The 13,784-nt window shown below is 36.9% G+C and overlaps 1 protein-coding gene across 8 annotated transcripts in view; it reads left to right on the plus strand.

Annotated features, from left to right (window-relative positions):
- VPS13B (vacuolar protein sorting 13 homolog B) overlaps positions 1 to 13,784 on the plus strand; it is a 429,893-nt gene that overhangs the window by 310,300 nt on the left and 105,809 nt on the right. For all 8 annotated transcript variants that reach the window (XM_041470605.1, XM_041470603.1, XM_041470604.1 and 5 more), the window contains 2 exons: positions 1,953 to 2,655; positions 12,190 to 12,327. In XM_041470605.1, coding sequence (XP_041326539.1) covers positions 1,953 to 2,655; positions 12,190 to 12,327 — 841 coding nt within the window. The remainder of the gene's footprint in view (positions 1 to 1,952; positions 2,656 to 12,189; positions 12,328 to 13,784) is intronic.

Below are 13,784 nucleotides of genomic sequence, written 5' to 3' on the forward strand. Positions count from 1 at the left end.
GTACTGTTTGCCGTAGTTTATATTTCACTTTTTGAAGATTCATTTGGGTGAACAAGATAAGAAGACATTATTGAAATAGGTCCTGCAATGAACAAATTAAATCATTGAGTCAATGTGCAACCTCTGCCAAAAAAAACCTAACAAAATACTGGACATTGGGATGGAGATGGAGAATAAGACAGAAGGAGCATTTCACTTTTGTAGAGAACTGTAGTGGTTCCACTTCTTGAGTGCTTCATAGAGTACTCAAAAAGGCCATAGTGAAGTTATAGAAGTAGAGAAGGGAGACTAAAAAGATTGAAGATGCTGGAGCACTTTTGTGAGAAGAGACTAAAAAGGCTGGGATTTCCGTGTCTTAAGAGGAGAAGGCTGAAGGGGGCTGTGATCATAGTTTGCAAAGTCATAGCAACACTAATAAAGCTGAATATGGGTCTGAACAATTAATATGCTACAAAAGATTGAGGGAAAGCAATGTTACTCAGAGAAGATGGTTTTAAACATTTTTTTTTTTTTTAATTGGGACTTGTTGCCCCTGAAGGTTGTGGAGAACAGACACTGTCAGTGTGTTCAGAAAGGAAGTGGATGAATTCATGGACAAGAAGCCCAGAAATGGTTACTAAAACAACCACACAAACATGTACCCCTGGCATCCTATATGCAGCAGCTGTAGATGCCTGGGGAGGAGGAGAGGAGCAGATTGCAGGAAGTGGACAGAGTTTCTGGTATTTCTTAGCAGAGTTTCCTCCTGGTGCTGTTGAGAACAGTGTACTGGGCTAGTTGGGTTAGGAATCCAACCGAGTTGGGCATTTCTTATGTTAGCTCCTGTACGGAGCACAGCAGAAACTCTACTGCAGCAGCACAAATGGAAGTGTTAGTTATGCTGTGGAAGCTATACAGGGTGAATGAATAATTCTAACCTTCATATGAATCTGAGGAATTAGTTGTATATCTTATTATTATTGAATTTTTGCAGGTTGGTTTTTTTGCCACATATTTTAGTATATGCTCCCCACCTTGTCTTCAAGCTGTTGATAGGATTTCTACTTGTTTCATGAGCAGTACTGAAAGTGTTTTTTACTGAAGTACTTCTTTGTCTTGGGATATCTCTGTCTCTTGAGCTGGGACAATAAGGTCTCTGGACACAGCCTTGCAACTTTTTATTTCAGTCTTGCACTATTTTTGTTTGTCAGTGGTGTATGTTTTCTTTTTGAAATATTTCTTTCTATATGCAATGATTTCTTATGTGAAACTGTATGAATGTCACAGCCAATACCCTCTATAGCCTTGGTAAGCTAAGAACACATTCCCCTCACTGAGATAGTCTTTAGAGAGTTTTGATGTTTCCTTTAACTTTGGTGTTTTATATAAGGCAGCTGCCCTCCATGACTCTTAAGAAAAATATTTTTCTGCAATATATTTTTCAATGCATTTCAGATTATAATTTCCATTTAGTCTTTTTATGATTGTGTAGTGGATTATTATTATGTTCTCTTTAATCTAATTACAGTACAAAATTTTAGTGACAAAGGTGACTTTTTGAGCGTCAGTGCTCAAAATTGGAAAACAATTGTAACTAGGCTTTTATTTACATTATTTCATAGATATACGGGTTTATATTAATCTATAAATGTCTTATAAATTCTTTCGAGTTTTTTAAATGAAGGGTTTAATTTTTTAAAATGTTTTCTAAGCCTAGAAATCCTTACTGCTTTATTTCTTTTTTTTTTCTCTTTTACTTTTTTTTTGGCTCTTCAGCTATTGTGAGTCATCATTTCATTGGAACAGACACCTGCTGTGTTTTCATGATTACTGTGTTAAAGTTAACTTGGCAGATTTTTTTTTTATAACTCTCTCTTTTGACATCATGTTTATGTAGTGATTTTTTGCTGTTACTGAAGTGGAAATAGCTGGAATATGGATATCAGAAGTTAATATAACATTTTCCTTTGCAGGTTTCCAAGCAAGAGCAGAAGAAGATGGATGTGGCTGATGGAGGAACAGTTGAGACTTCTTCCCGTTATAGCGGGGCACAGGACAGTGGGATTGGCAGCGACAGTGTTAAGATCAGGATCATTCAGATCGAGCAGCACAGTGGCACCAGCCAGCACCGCATTGCCCGTCCTTCCCGCCAGTCTTCCATCGTGAAGAATCTCAACTTCATTCCCTTTGACATTTTCGTTACAGCAAGTCGAATCTCATTGATGACGTACTCGTGCACTGCCTCACCTAAATCAAAATCAGTGCAAGATCAGAAAGATGGTGAGAAGATGAGTAAAAGCTCCTTGAACCTTCCAGAAACAGTCTCGGGCAGCAGCCATGATACTAAGAAGCCCAGTCAGCCATGCATCTCTTCTGTCACAGCAGATGATCTTTTGAACAGTAACCCTCCCCTGTCTGCTGGCAGAAAACCTGGTCTTCTGTCACTGGAAAGCCTGCACGCTTCCACAAGGTCCTCTGCTCGACAAGCCCTGGGCATAACTATTGTACGGCAGCCTGGGCGCCGGGGAGCGGGGGACATAGAGCTCCAGCCATTTCTCTACCTGGTTCTATCACAGCCCTCTGTGCTCCTCAGCTGCCACCACAGAAAGCAAAAAGTGGAAATATCAGTGTTCGACGCTGGCCTTAAAGGAGTGGCCTCAGACTACAAGTGTACAGGTAAGAGCATTTAGCATCCAGTCCTGGTTATAACCATGAAAATGATTGCACATCTCAAAAGCTACAGAGGGTGGTGGAAAACAGCTGAGAGAACTTCAGGACATCTTTAAAAATCAGTCGCTAGATATACATATTTTTAGGATTATACCTCACAGCTGAATCAAGTTAAGTGTGTAAAATGTTTGAAATTAATTAAGATCTAGCCTTTTAGCAACCAGTTCTTCCTGTTTCTTAGTATTGCTGTCTCATTACCAGGTTGTGGCAGGGATTGTTGCATTGCTGTAACTTCTCAAAGTTTTCTAAGGAAGTAAAGGTTCTAGGCTAAGATAATTACATAAAGAGCATTTTTTATGACTGAATGTCATAATACTTTCCTATACCAACCTACCAATAAAATGTAAAGATAAACAGTGTAGAATCACCTACAGTGATTCTACAGTGGTGTTTTGGACATAAGCTGTAAAAAAAAATTAAGTGATCTTTCGAACAGCATCAAGTGATGTCATGTATTTTAAGTTTTCATTCAGTTGAGCAATAGGGTTTTGCAGCAAATTCCACCTCTTAAAAAATGCATTTTTTAAGATTCCATATGCAGAGTTCATAATGAGAGATGTCAAAATAGCTCTTCAGTAGAAAATATTCTGAAATATTCTCTTTCTGCCTTATCTGTACTGCTGAAGAGAGAAATCAAATGATTGCAATTCATTTGTCTAGCAGCTTTCCTATACCAACCTACCAAAAATGTAAAGATAAACAGTGTAGAGCCACCTACAGTGATTCTACAGTGGTGTTTTGGACATAAGCTGTAAAAAAAAATTAAGTGATCTTTCGAACAGCATCAAGTGATGTCATGTATTTTAAGTTTTCATTCAGTTGAGCAATAGGGTTTTGCAGCAAATTCCACCTCTTAAAAAATGCATTTTTTAAGATTCCATATGCAGAGTTCATAATGAGAGATGTCAAAATAGCTCTTCAGTAGAAAATATTCTGAAATATTCTCTTTCTGCCTTATCTGTACTGCTGAAGAGAGAAATCAAATGATTGCAATTCATTTGTCTAGCAGTCAGTACAGCTTATACTGATTTCATGAGATATATAGTTATGGAGTGTTACTCCAAAAAATGTAAATGAGTATGCAGAGTTCCAGGTGAACATGCAGCCAGAGTGATATGGGGTTTCAAATTGTTTTCTGAATGAGAGCTGTAAGTATTGCTAGTTTTTCCTTGATAGTATTCCCAGCACAGTAGTTGTGAAAAGTAGTATACTTTTCTGTGCAGAAGTTTACCAAGTCTTTGCTGAATAAGATTGTGTCTTTTGAAAATTAGCATTAAAATGATGTGCTTATGCAAAAGACTAAAAATGCAATCTTAACTATTCTCAGAAATCTGAATTGTAGTGGAACTTTTAAGAGGGATTAAACAGTGAGAAAGATTAGGCAGTGGAAGAAAAGATACTTAAAACAGGGAGATTTGTTCTCTGCTACGTTTTATTAATCCTTCTGGTTTTGTCTTTCTCTGCTGTTCCTGTTCTATCCTGCCTTGAACAAAACACATTTGTGTCATGAATTTGATTACTCCAGATTCTCATGTGTATTTCTTATCTACTGCATAAAATGTCATTGCAGCAATTAATGTGAAGGAAATTCACAAAGCAGAGCTTGAAGGAAGCTTGGAGTAGGTCTAAGATCACATCTTCATTAAGTTAGTACTTTGGAAAGATGCAATAGGACTTTTTCATTTCTCATATCTGAGGCATTCAAGCATGTCCTTGGTACAAGCTGCCACCACCAATGAACTGGGCAAGGTTCTGTCCATTCTGCTTCTACAATTAATTCCTGAAGTCTTTCACCATCTTCATGTCTATGGCAGCAATTTTACAAAACACAAGCTGTAATAAAATCTTCTTATAAATTGAAAGTGCATCAGAGGGCACAGAAGCATAGCAAGAAGTCTAAATAATAAAGATAGTAGGAACACAGCCTGAGAGCTCCTCAGTCACCATGGGTTGCTCATTGGGAGACCAAAGATTAGCCATACACAGGTCTTACCCTTTTCTTTGGCTTTATGTTTCCATATCAGGCAAATGTAAATGTGAAAGTAGGACTCAGACTTTATGTGAAGGCAGCAGTCCTGGTCTCATGCTGCTGCCTTTGTGGGAAATAAATGAGTACCTTCCTTGTGTATCACACAGAATCCTGTGCTTGCTGCCAAAGCAGTAGTGCTCTTCTTAAAAGAGTTTGAGAGGTGGGTGCCAAAGTGCTAGGACCTAAAAATACCATCCTAAATGTATTAATAAGTTAATAAAATTAAGGCACACTTCCAGTTACACACTAATTCACTCAGCAAAGGAGGTAGTAAAAAGTTTTTATTGCCTCTTCTTTAGGAAGACAGACCTGCTGTGCTGGTAATCACATCATTTAGGATTAAAGTTGTCATACCACTATAGGAACATGTTAGTTTTGGAAATTTCTATTTTTCATTTCTAACATATCTTAGAGGGAAAATAGCCATGAACTGTATCTGTTATATATATGTGTGTGTGTCTATGTGTGTACATATTACACACACTCTATATATTGCATATCATATAATACAGAATAAGGAGCTCTTTGTGGCATTTTTTTGCTGCTGTGGTTGATTTCATTGATCACACCAGCTTTTCTTGACATTGTGACTATTTGCTGACAGTTTTGTCTGAAAGACATTTATTGTCCATATGAAGAACAATATAAAGTTTGTTTGAAAGAACCAAGTTAGTTTCTCTCCTTCTGTACAATACACATGGACTGTATTCCTATATTTCTCTGTGTATCAAGGACTGGAGAGTGAGAAAAAGGCATAAATGATGTTTAAATTGCAGTGAATGTTGCTAAACTGTATTTCCTCTAGAGAGTTAGCCTCTCTAGAAGACTGCTCTTGTATGTATACATATGCGTGCAACTAACTCTATTATCTAACATACAATGGGGAAGAGAACATAAGCTAAATTAAAAAAATATATTTTAACTGATTATAAGAACTGAGGGAGCATATTCCCCCTTGAAAACAAAACAAAAAAACAAACAACCAAATCATAGACCTAGTGAAAATATTGTGTGCTTCCCATCCTGTGATGGAGATAAGCAACAGCACAGCAGCAGCTCAAAACTTTCAGGTCTATAACATTGTAAATTTTGATCACAGCCTAAAAATTGAGACTTGTCTGAGCAAAAGTAAAATTACATTGTTATGAAGTTTTTTGGTAAATCTGTGGGGGTGTTTTCTCATTACTTAGACTAATATGGTTAAACTTACCTAGTTAAGCTATATGTGAAATATTTACATTACATTCAAAACATGCAAATAAAATCTCCACCATTTAAAGTCATTCTATGTATTCTATGCATTCTACAGCATATACACTGCATAAGAGTATTTTAGGAATGTTTTATAAATTGTTTCTATCAATTTTGGTGTGAAATTCTGAAGGCCTGGATACTGTTCATTCAACAGCCATAGATTTAGGTCTTGTGAAATATTGTGCCGTTTCTTACAGCTTTTATAAAAGAAAAAATTTACAGTTCTGAAACAAGCCTCAAATTTTTGCAAAGCAGAAGCAAATGCAGAATTCTTTTGAGAAATTAGCAAGGTCTTATTTTTTGGTTGACATAATTTCCACAAAAAAACTTCACCCTAAAGAAAACCTGGTGATACTCTGGATCTTGTTGTGCTTTTCAGCCGTCACGTCCCAATGGTGTACTTCTATGAAATGTGTTGTTTAGCTGTAAGTCAACAAAGATTTTCTAGACTTTAGAAAAGCTTCTAATAGGTAATTTGATGACAGTCTATTTTATGAACCTTTGTATAAAAGAGAATAGTAGTTAGTCCTGATTTGATGACAGAATTAAGGGTTACTGCTTCATGATGGTTTACTGCTTTGAACATTATGTAGAAATGAAGATTTTGTACTGCTATGAAGCCATATGTATTTTATTTGGGACAAGGGTTTTGTTATTAGTTTTGAATAGAGCATAAAATTCACAATCTTGCACATTAAACTATCACTCCCTTTGTGAGACAGAGCATTGTACAGTGGCGGAAACACCAAATTTCATCCAAAGAACTTGGCTCCTCCGACACTAACTGTGTTCTTTATTTCTAGCTTAATTTCTGAAGCATGAAAGAAATAAGAACTTAATAATTAAATAGGAGGAAAATAGGCTATTTAAAATTTCAGTATTCTTAGTTTATTTATTATCAGTCAATAGCAGCACATTTGCATCAGACCAGTCTCTGTATGTGGGATCATTTGCCTGCCTGGGAGCTAAAGACCCAATGGTTGTGCTTCCTCAGTCTTCTCTACAACCACTTCCACTGGAAAGTCAATTTTTAGGAGGAGGAGACTTACTAGGTTGAAATGTTAACTCAGTTTTATTAAGGTTGTGCTCAACTGCTTCATTTGTGTTTTGTAATTGCACAGCTTGATTGCAATTATGCTACTGCAAGGTACAGAAATGTAAAATCAAAGTAATTAAATTAATGAAATCAATTTTAACTCCTTAATAAGTAGCACTAAAAAGACTAGTTGCTCCTTGAGTTTACTTGTGAGATTCTGTAAAAAGAGACTGAAAGATACTGTAAAATGACTCTTTTTTATTAAATGCTCATCCTATATTTTACAAAAAGGCATCTGCTAACTGTTAGGTTTTTGCCAACAGAGTTTTGGCCATTTTTACTTAAATAAAAGTGGGTGCAATTGTTTTTAATGTAATCTCATAAACTGCTTTTATAAATATTTTTTTAAGTCTTTATTTGCTTTGTTTCAGGTAATGTAATCCAGATACAAAATTGCCTCATTTCCTGACCACTGTGCTCTGGGCATTCTTGAAAATCTTTTTTCTATTTGTTTGTTTGTTTACTTTCAAAGAGGAGGTTGTGGCGCTTGGTTGTTTCAAGGGAGAGAAATTTCTCAGTAAATATCTGTTATCCATGGAATTTCTTCAACTTCCGCCAACCACTCATTTGCAAGAAACAGTCATTGTGAGGCCATCCAGAATTATTCTTGATTTTTATTTTATTTTATTTTATTTGACACCCACGCCTTTGATGGCAGGGGGTCCATGAAGAGCAGATGCAGTAGCTAAGACCACATGTAACCTCTGATCTAATGGAAAGCCTTTTCCAGGCTTTTGCGTGAAAAGCAGCGCAGGCTGGCTCTGGCACACAGCCTGATTCACTGCCTCTCTGTCAGCCTGTGCTTCCTACATGGCACAGAGAGGATTTAAGGCTGTTTCCTAGCATGGCATTGAGGGAGTTCTGCTGGAGTGTCACCTGTTCCCCTCTGGGTATATTTATTGTGCGGTACATCTGCAGTCGTGCATGAGGGGGGAGCGGTGCAGCCCCCACCCATAAAGCCAGATTGGCCTGGGAGCGCGCATTCCTCAGGTTACTGTAAGTGCTCGTTTTTGAGCTTCCTGACGCAGCACTTGTCAGTACGCTCGCAGAAATGTTTTTCCACTTGTGTTCTTTAAATTCCACTGGAAACTGTTTTGAAAACAAGACCAAACGTTCCACTTCAGAGTTTCAAATGCAGAGATGATTGCAGCATCATACTGGCTTTTAAAATTGACTGCAGACCAAAATATGATTCATCCATTGAGAGGAAAGCACATTGCAGTGCTCGCTTGGGCTGGCTGGCGTTCCCGCCGAGCAGGCCGCGCCGCCGTCCCTCACGCGCGCTCCGTGGCCCTGTCCCCTGCCCGGGGCTCACGGGGCTCTGGTCCCTGAGCGCCCCCATTAAAACCTCCCAGATGGCCCCTGTGCTCCCTTAGCTGGCCTGGCCGTCAGCTACAGAGAGGAACAAAGACACTTTTTGGAGAATGAAAATCTTCAAGATGCAAAATTTCTCCTGCCTTCCTGGTTTCCTTTCCCCTCACTCCCTGTTCTCTTCAGAAGTTTGGGATTTGCTGTCTGCTGTTCACAGAGGACCAAGGGGATAGCAGTGAAATCAGAAGCTTGCAAATTGAAAAGAAGTTTAGGAAGATATTGCATAAACTGAATTTTGGACCTGAGGTCTGGCTCTCAGCAGGGCTAAAAGTGGCTTTGAATGTTTGGTTAAATTCAAAAATAGAGTTTTGGGGGTTTTTTTTAGTTTTTATTTTAGAAGGGAGGAGGAAGAAATGTGGATCTGTTGAAGGTTTCACCTTCTCAGTTTTACAGATTTTAAGTTACAGTCTTGTAATTTAATGTTGTGTTGATCTCTGATAGTTGTCTCACTATTCTTTTGCTGCCACAGACAAATTTTTCACATGGTGCAGAGGATAAAATGTCTGGCCATCTTTGCTGCTCCTCGCTTCTCAATCCTTTCTTTTCTCTATCTTTGGCTTGCTGTGGAGTAATTCTAGCCTCTCCTTTTACTTATATATGCATCCCCTGGGTTTTCTCCAGCATTTTCTTTATACAAATAACTGCAACTTTAAGTGTTGATTTTTGGGAGAACCATAGAAAATGGAAATGGAAATGACCTATTATAATACATTATTCAGAATGTAGTTCCCTGCTGATGCATAATTGTTCCCAATTGTATATTTTATAGTGTTCTGTCAAGTGTATTTTTAAACATTCTGAATGCCTCCATCATTTCCGTGAGAGACAAGAGTCCTTTTTCTAATAGCTCTTCTCATCACAAATTCCTCACTTTTCATTCTAAAATTCCTTTTTTCATGCAGTTGCTTCTCTGTTTCCTGTGATTTTGGCATATGGATTGATTGGCTGATACTGCTTTATTCCTTTCCTGAATTTTGATCCTATGAAAATGCATGTGCTGTTTTCTACCTTAGAAGATATTTTAATAGGGATACACATCTTTTGGTTGTTTGGCCCTTGAGATACATATTTTTCTTACCCTCATATGTTTTATTTGGAACTCCCCTCAAGTTTTTGATATACACAAGCATAGTCAATTTTTAAACCTCTGGATTTCAGCTTTCTTATCATTACATAAAAGCTGAAAACTGGCAGATTTGGCTGGACAGCCAAGTCTGTTGCCCAGGTTCCAAATTAACTCTCTGCCATAGGCTTGGAAGCACTCAAGCTGGCTCTTTGCATGGCCCTTTGATATTATTGCGTCTGATGTAAAATTGTCAGTGCAGTACTCCTGCTTCCAAAATTAGCTCAGTTTCACTTGAACTTAAAAAATGCTTGAACTCAGTAAGACCAGTGCTGGGTTAAAAGTAAAAAAAATTTGTTGGACTTGTGCATTGAGGTTTCTTCATGTTGTGTTCCTAATATGTAAATTTTGGAGTACTTATTATTCACATATCCCAGTCCTGCAGTGCCCCAGGTGATGACAGTGCTGCACTCCTTGGACACATGACAGAGCAAAAAAATCTCCTCAGAGTCCTGTGGTTGCTTTATTTTTTGCTTCTGTGCTTAAGTGCTGCAGGTTCCAGTAGCCTGAGGGCAGTTTGTGTAGTTAATGAAATATGTCACACAGGGATTTTCTGCTGTGTAAGTTCTTTTCATCAGAGATGTTTTCTGCTTGAAAGAGCAGAAACTTTGAAATAATTATTAGGTATTTAATAACGTAAACGCGTCTTAGGATAATAAGACTACCTGTAAGTATATTTTACAGAAGTGTTTAGCTAAATGTAGTGTTTTTTCTGAAAAGCTGGTAGAAGATATAGGTTGCTATATATAGTATGTGATGATATCTTCCAGAAATGAGACAAAATAATGGCATGGTGCAGTGTTTTGTACCATATTGGTACACGTAAATGTTTATATTAATACTTAGAGAGGAACAGTAATTTAGAGATTAATTTAATCAATTCAGTGATATTCACTGAGCAATATTCAGTCATTTTTACAATGCTTTACACTATATATTCTGAAAAACCTTAAAATGTTAGCTGTTGATGATGGCTACCGGCACAAAATAAGATATCATTTTATAGATCCAACTCAGAGATCCTTGTTCAGAACAGCTACAAATCTGTGTTTTGGAAAAAATGTGTACCTTGGTGGTGAAGAGGATGATGATGATGATGAGTAACAGTAGTAATAGTAGTAGTATTTTCAGTATACTAGAAAAATTCCAGACACAACAAGATATTCCTTAAAACAGTTACTACAGAAAAGGGAGCATGCCACACTGGTTATTGTAATTAAAAGAAAAGGGTTAAGAATCATAAAAATGTGGAAATTCTCATGGAGAATATACAAATCTGTTGTATGCAGTGACAGCTCTTAAATAACTCTTAAGAGCTGACTTCATAAATGTGTAGCAGGAATAGAAGGAAGAAAAGGCTGTAATGTATATGCCATACAGTACAAATACTGCTGTAAAGTCATTGCCTGAAAATTGATCAAATAAAAACAAAAGAATGTGCTAACTTTTGATCTTTTCCATATAGATCTAAAGTCATGATCAATTGGTTTCAGTAGGTTCTTTGAAATCACATAAGGGTTCATATGTGCCAAGTTTTATATGAATCACATGATAAGGTCAAGAAACACAAATTCCAAAGCTGACTTTATATACCCAGTCCACATATGACTGTGATACCACAATACCATATGTTGACTATAACAGTGAGTATGTAAATCCTGTTCCTGAAAGGAATTAATTCAGTAAAACTCAAAGCAATTATAGTAGTTTTTAATTGAGTGAAAAGGGGAGAATAGCTTCAAGAAAATCTCCTTAAGTTGAGGATGAGACAGACATTCAATGATTAACGTAGCAGACTTGACAATAAACAATAACATAGCAGACTTGATAATAAAAAATGACTGATTATTTATAATTTAAGACCATAATGCCAGAATTGAGAATGCTCATAATGAAGGTCATGAGCCCCTAAAGATTAAAAAGCCTTTTTACCCAACTGTTTTTGCTATGTGTGATACGTGGAAAATGAAGACCAGAATAGCCTTGGATGGATTTAATTTTAATGTACTTCTGTAGTATTACAGACTGATCAAAGGAAAGCCATTCAAGGTGACACCCAGGAATAGCTACTGATTAGCTCTTGAGTAAAGCTGCAAAGGGAATGGTACAACTGCACTGTTGTCGTGCTCTGTTCCTGAGCTCTCATAGCATTCTGGTTTTTTTGCCTTTATAATTTACCTTGCCATTATTATTTTCTCTACTGAGCAATGGCAATACAATCTAGTAGCAGGTTTTGAGCACAGATTCTCTTGTAAGGACTCCTTAAGTGTCATTATTTAATCATTAATTAAAGCTGAAATTGTGTGCTATTTACAGTGGTCTTGTTTTATTGGTGTATTTTACTCATATTTTACTTGGTATTTTTGCATGTTTTCTAAATTTTTTGTGATTCAGACTTTGTCCTCTTGCCCAAGGGTGCATGCATTGTTCCACACATGCATCTGTCTGTAAGTGCAAATGCTATGTAAACCAGTTATATTAGGTGTAATATTTACCATATTACATTTAAAATTCTTTAATTTTGTCTAGTCAATTTTGTATGTAGCATTCTGTAATATATCATATTCCTGGAATATAGTTAATGACTATGATAATTATCATCTGTAGATCCTGGGAAGACTCTACCAGAAGCTTTGGATTATTGCAAGATTTGGTTGCAGACAGTAGCAGGAGAGGTAGATGCTAAAAGTGGTATTCCACCTCCTCTTATCACTGTGCAAATTAAAGACTTCCTTAATGGACCAGGTAAGTGCTGCACTTTCATCTTTCTTTTCCAATGTAATCTATTTTTAGATATGCACACATGGACACAGGATGGGGCCCTGATCAACCTGATCTAGTGGAAGGTGCCCTTCCCGTGGCAGGGCAGTTTGAAGGAGATCAGCATTGAGGTCCCTTTCAACCCTAATTATTCTATGACTCAGTGATATCAGATAATCAGAAATGTATTCTATTCCTTGCTCACTAATGTGAAATTTTCCTCTGGCAATTACCCTGAATGAAAATGAAAACTGGGGAATGGGCGGTCCAGGACCAGTCATTGGTTTAGGGTTTAATCATTCATTTTCTTCCCACAGTAAGTTTAGAAAGGCTGAATTTGTCAAACTTCCAGCAAAATTCAGCCTACCTGCCTCTAGTCCTAGAAAAGTGAAATGTTATTGCAGTTGTGTTTAGAAAAGATGACTTTTATAATGTTTCTGAAGATTTTTCTTGGCCATCTTCTCTTGGATTCTTTGGATACCTGGCTCTAGAAATTCCAATCACCCTAAGTACTGATATTGTAAAATCTAAAAATTAGTGATATTGTGTTTCATTAATTAATGTAAGTGATGTAGTGTAGAGGTTTGTTAGCCTTTGCATGACATAATGTGACTTGAAATCCCACTCCTAGAGCATCAGAAATTCTTGCAAATTGCATTCTCTATTTTGTGAAGTATGTATTTATAGCTGCATTACAATGAAGAATAATTGAGGTTATAGTGAAAGTTAAAAAATACATCGTAACTATTTTCTCATATGCATATTTGTTATAGTTTGTTGAATTATTTAACCTGTTTTTTTATCCTGAATATCCTTACTTCACACAGCCCAGCTGTTATCAGCCATTTAGTGAGGAGCTCTTGAGTACAGGATTCTCCTGTTCATTCAGTTACCTGTTCATACAGTCTTACAGCACACTATCTAATCCTGGATCTGCAGCAGAATTTTCTTTGTGTGCCTTACAGCTGTAGCATCTGAGCACTACAGAAATACTAATTTACTGCACAACCCTCACATGGATGATGGAATACTATGCCCTTGCCATTTCACAGAAGACAATTAAGGCACAGGGGCATTAAATATTTTCTCATTTTATTAAGGTTATCAATTTAAAACACACAATTTAGTTTTCCAAAGTACTTGAAAATATAGAATTTTATGTTGGAAACACTACTCATATTGTCTTTGGGTGAAGCAGGAATCACTTCTGAATATCAAAGCCCAAGCCATCAAACTGAGTAACCAGTGAATGAAACACACATATTTGACCCTGACTATAGATACTGTGGTTAAGTAGCTTGAAAATGTTTTTTGCACACAGGCAGAGGTTTCAAGGAAACAATAAAGTATGTGAACAACCTCATCATTGCCCCTTTTTTTTTTTTTTTTTTTTTTTTTTGTTTGTACCTTATCTGAAGACATAATTTCAGGGATGACTTTTG

This window comes from Pyrgilauda ruficollis, unplaced genomic scaffold (genome assembly GCF_017590135.1).
Source record: "Pyrgilauda ruficollis isolate IOZ18807 unplaced genomic scaffold, ASM1759013v1 scaffold25, whole genome shotgun sequence".
Lineage (NCBI taxonomy): Eukaryota > Metazoa > Chordata > Aves > Passeriformes > Passeridae > Pyrgilauda > Pyrgilauda ruficollis.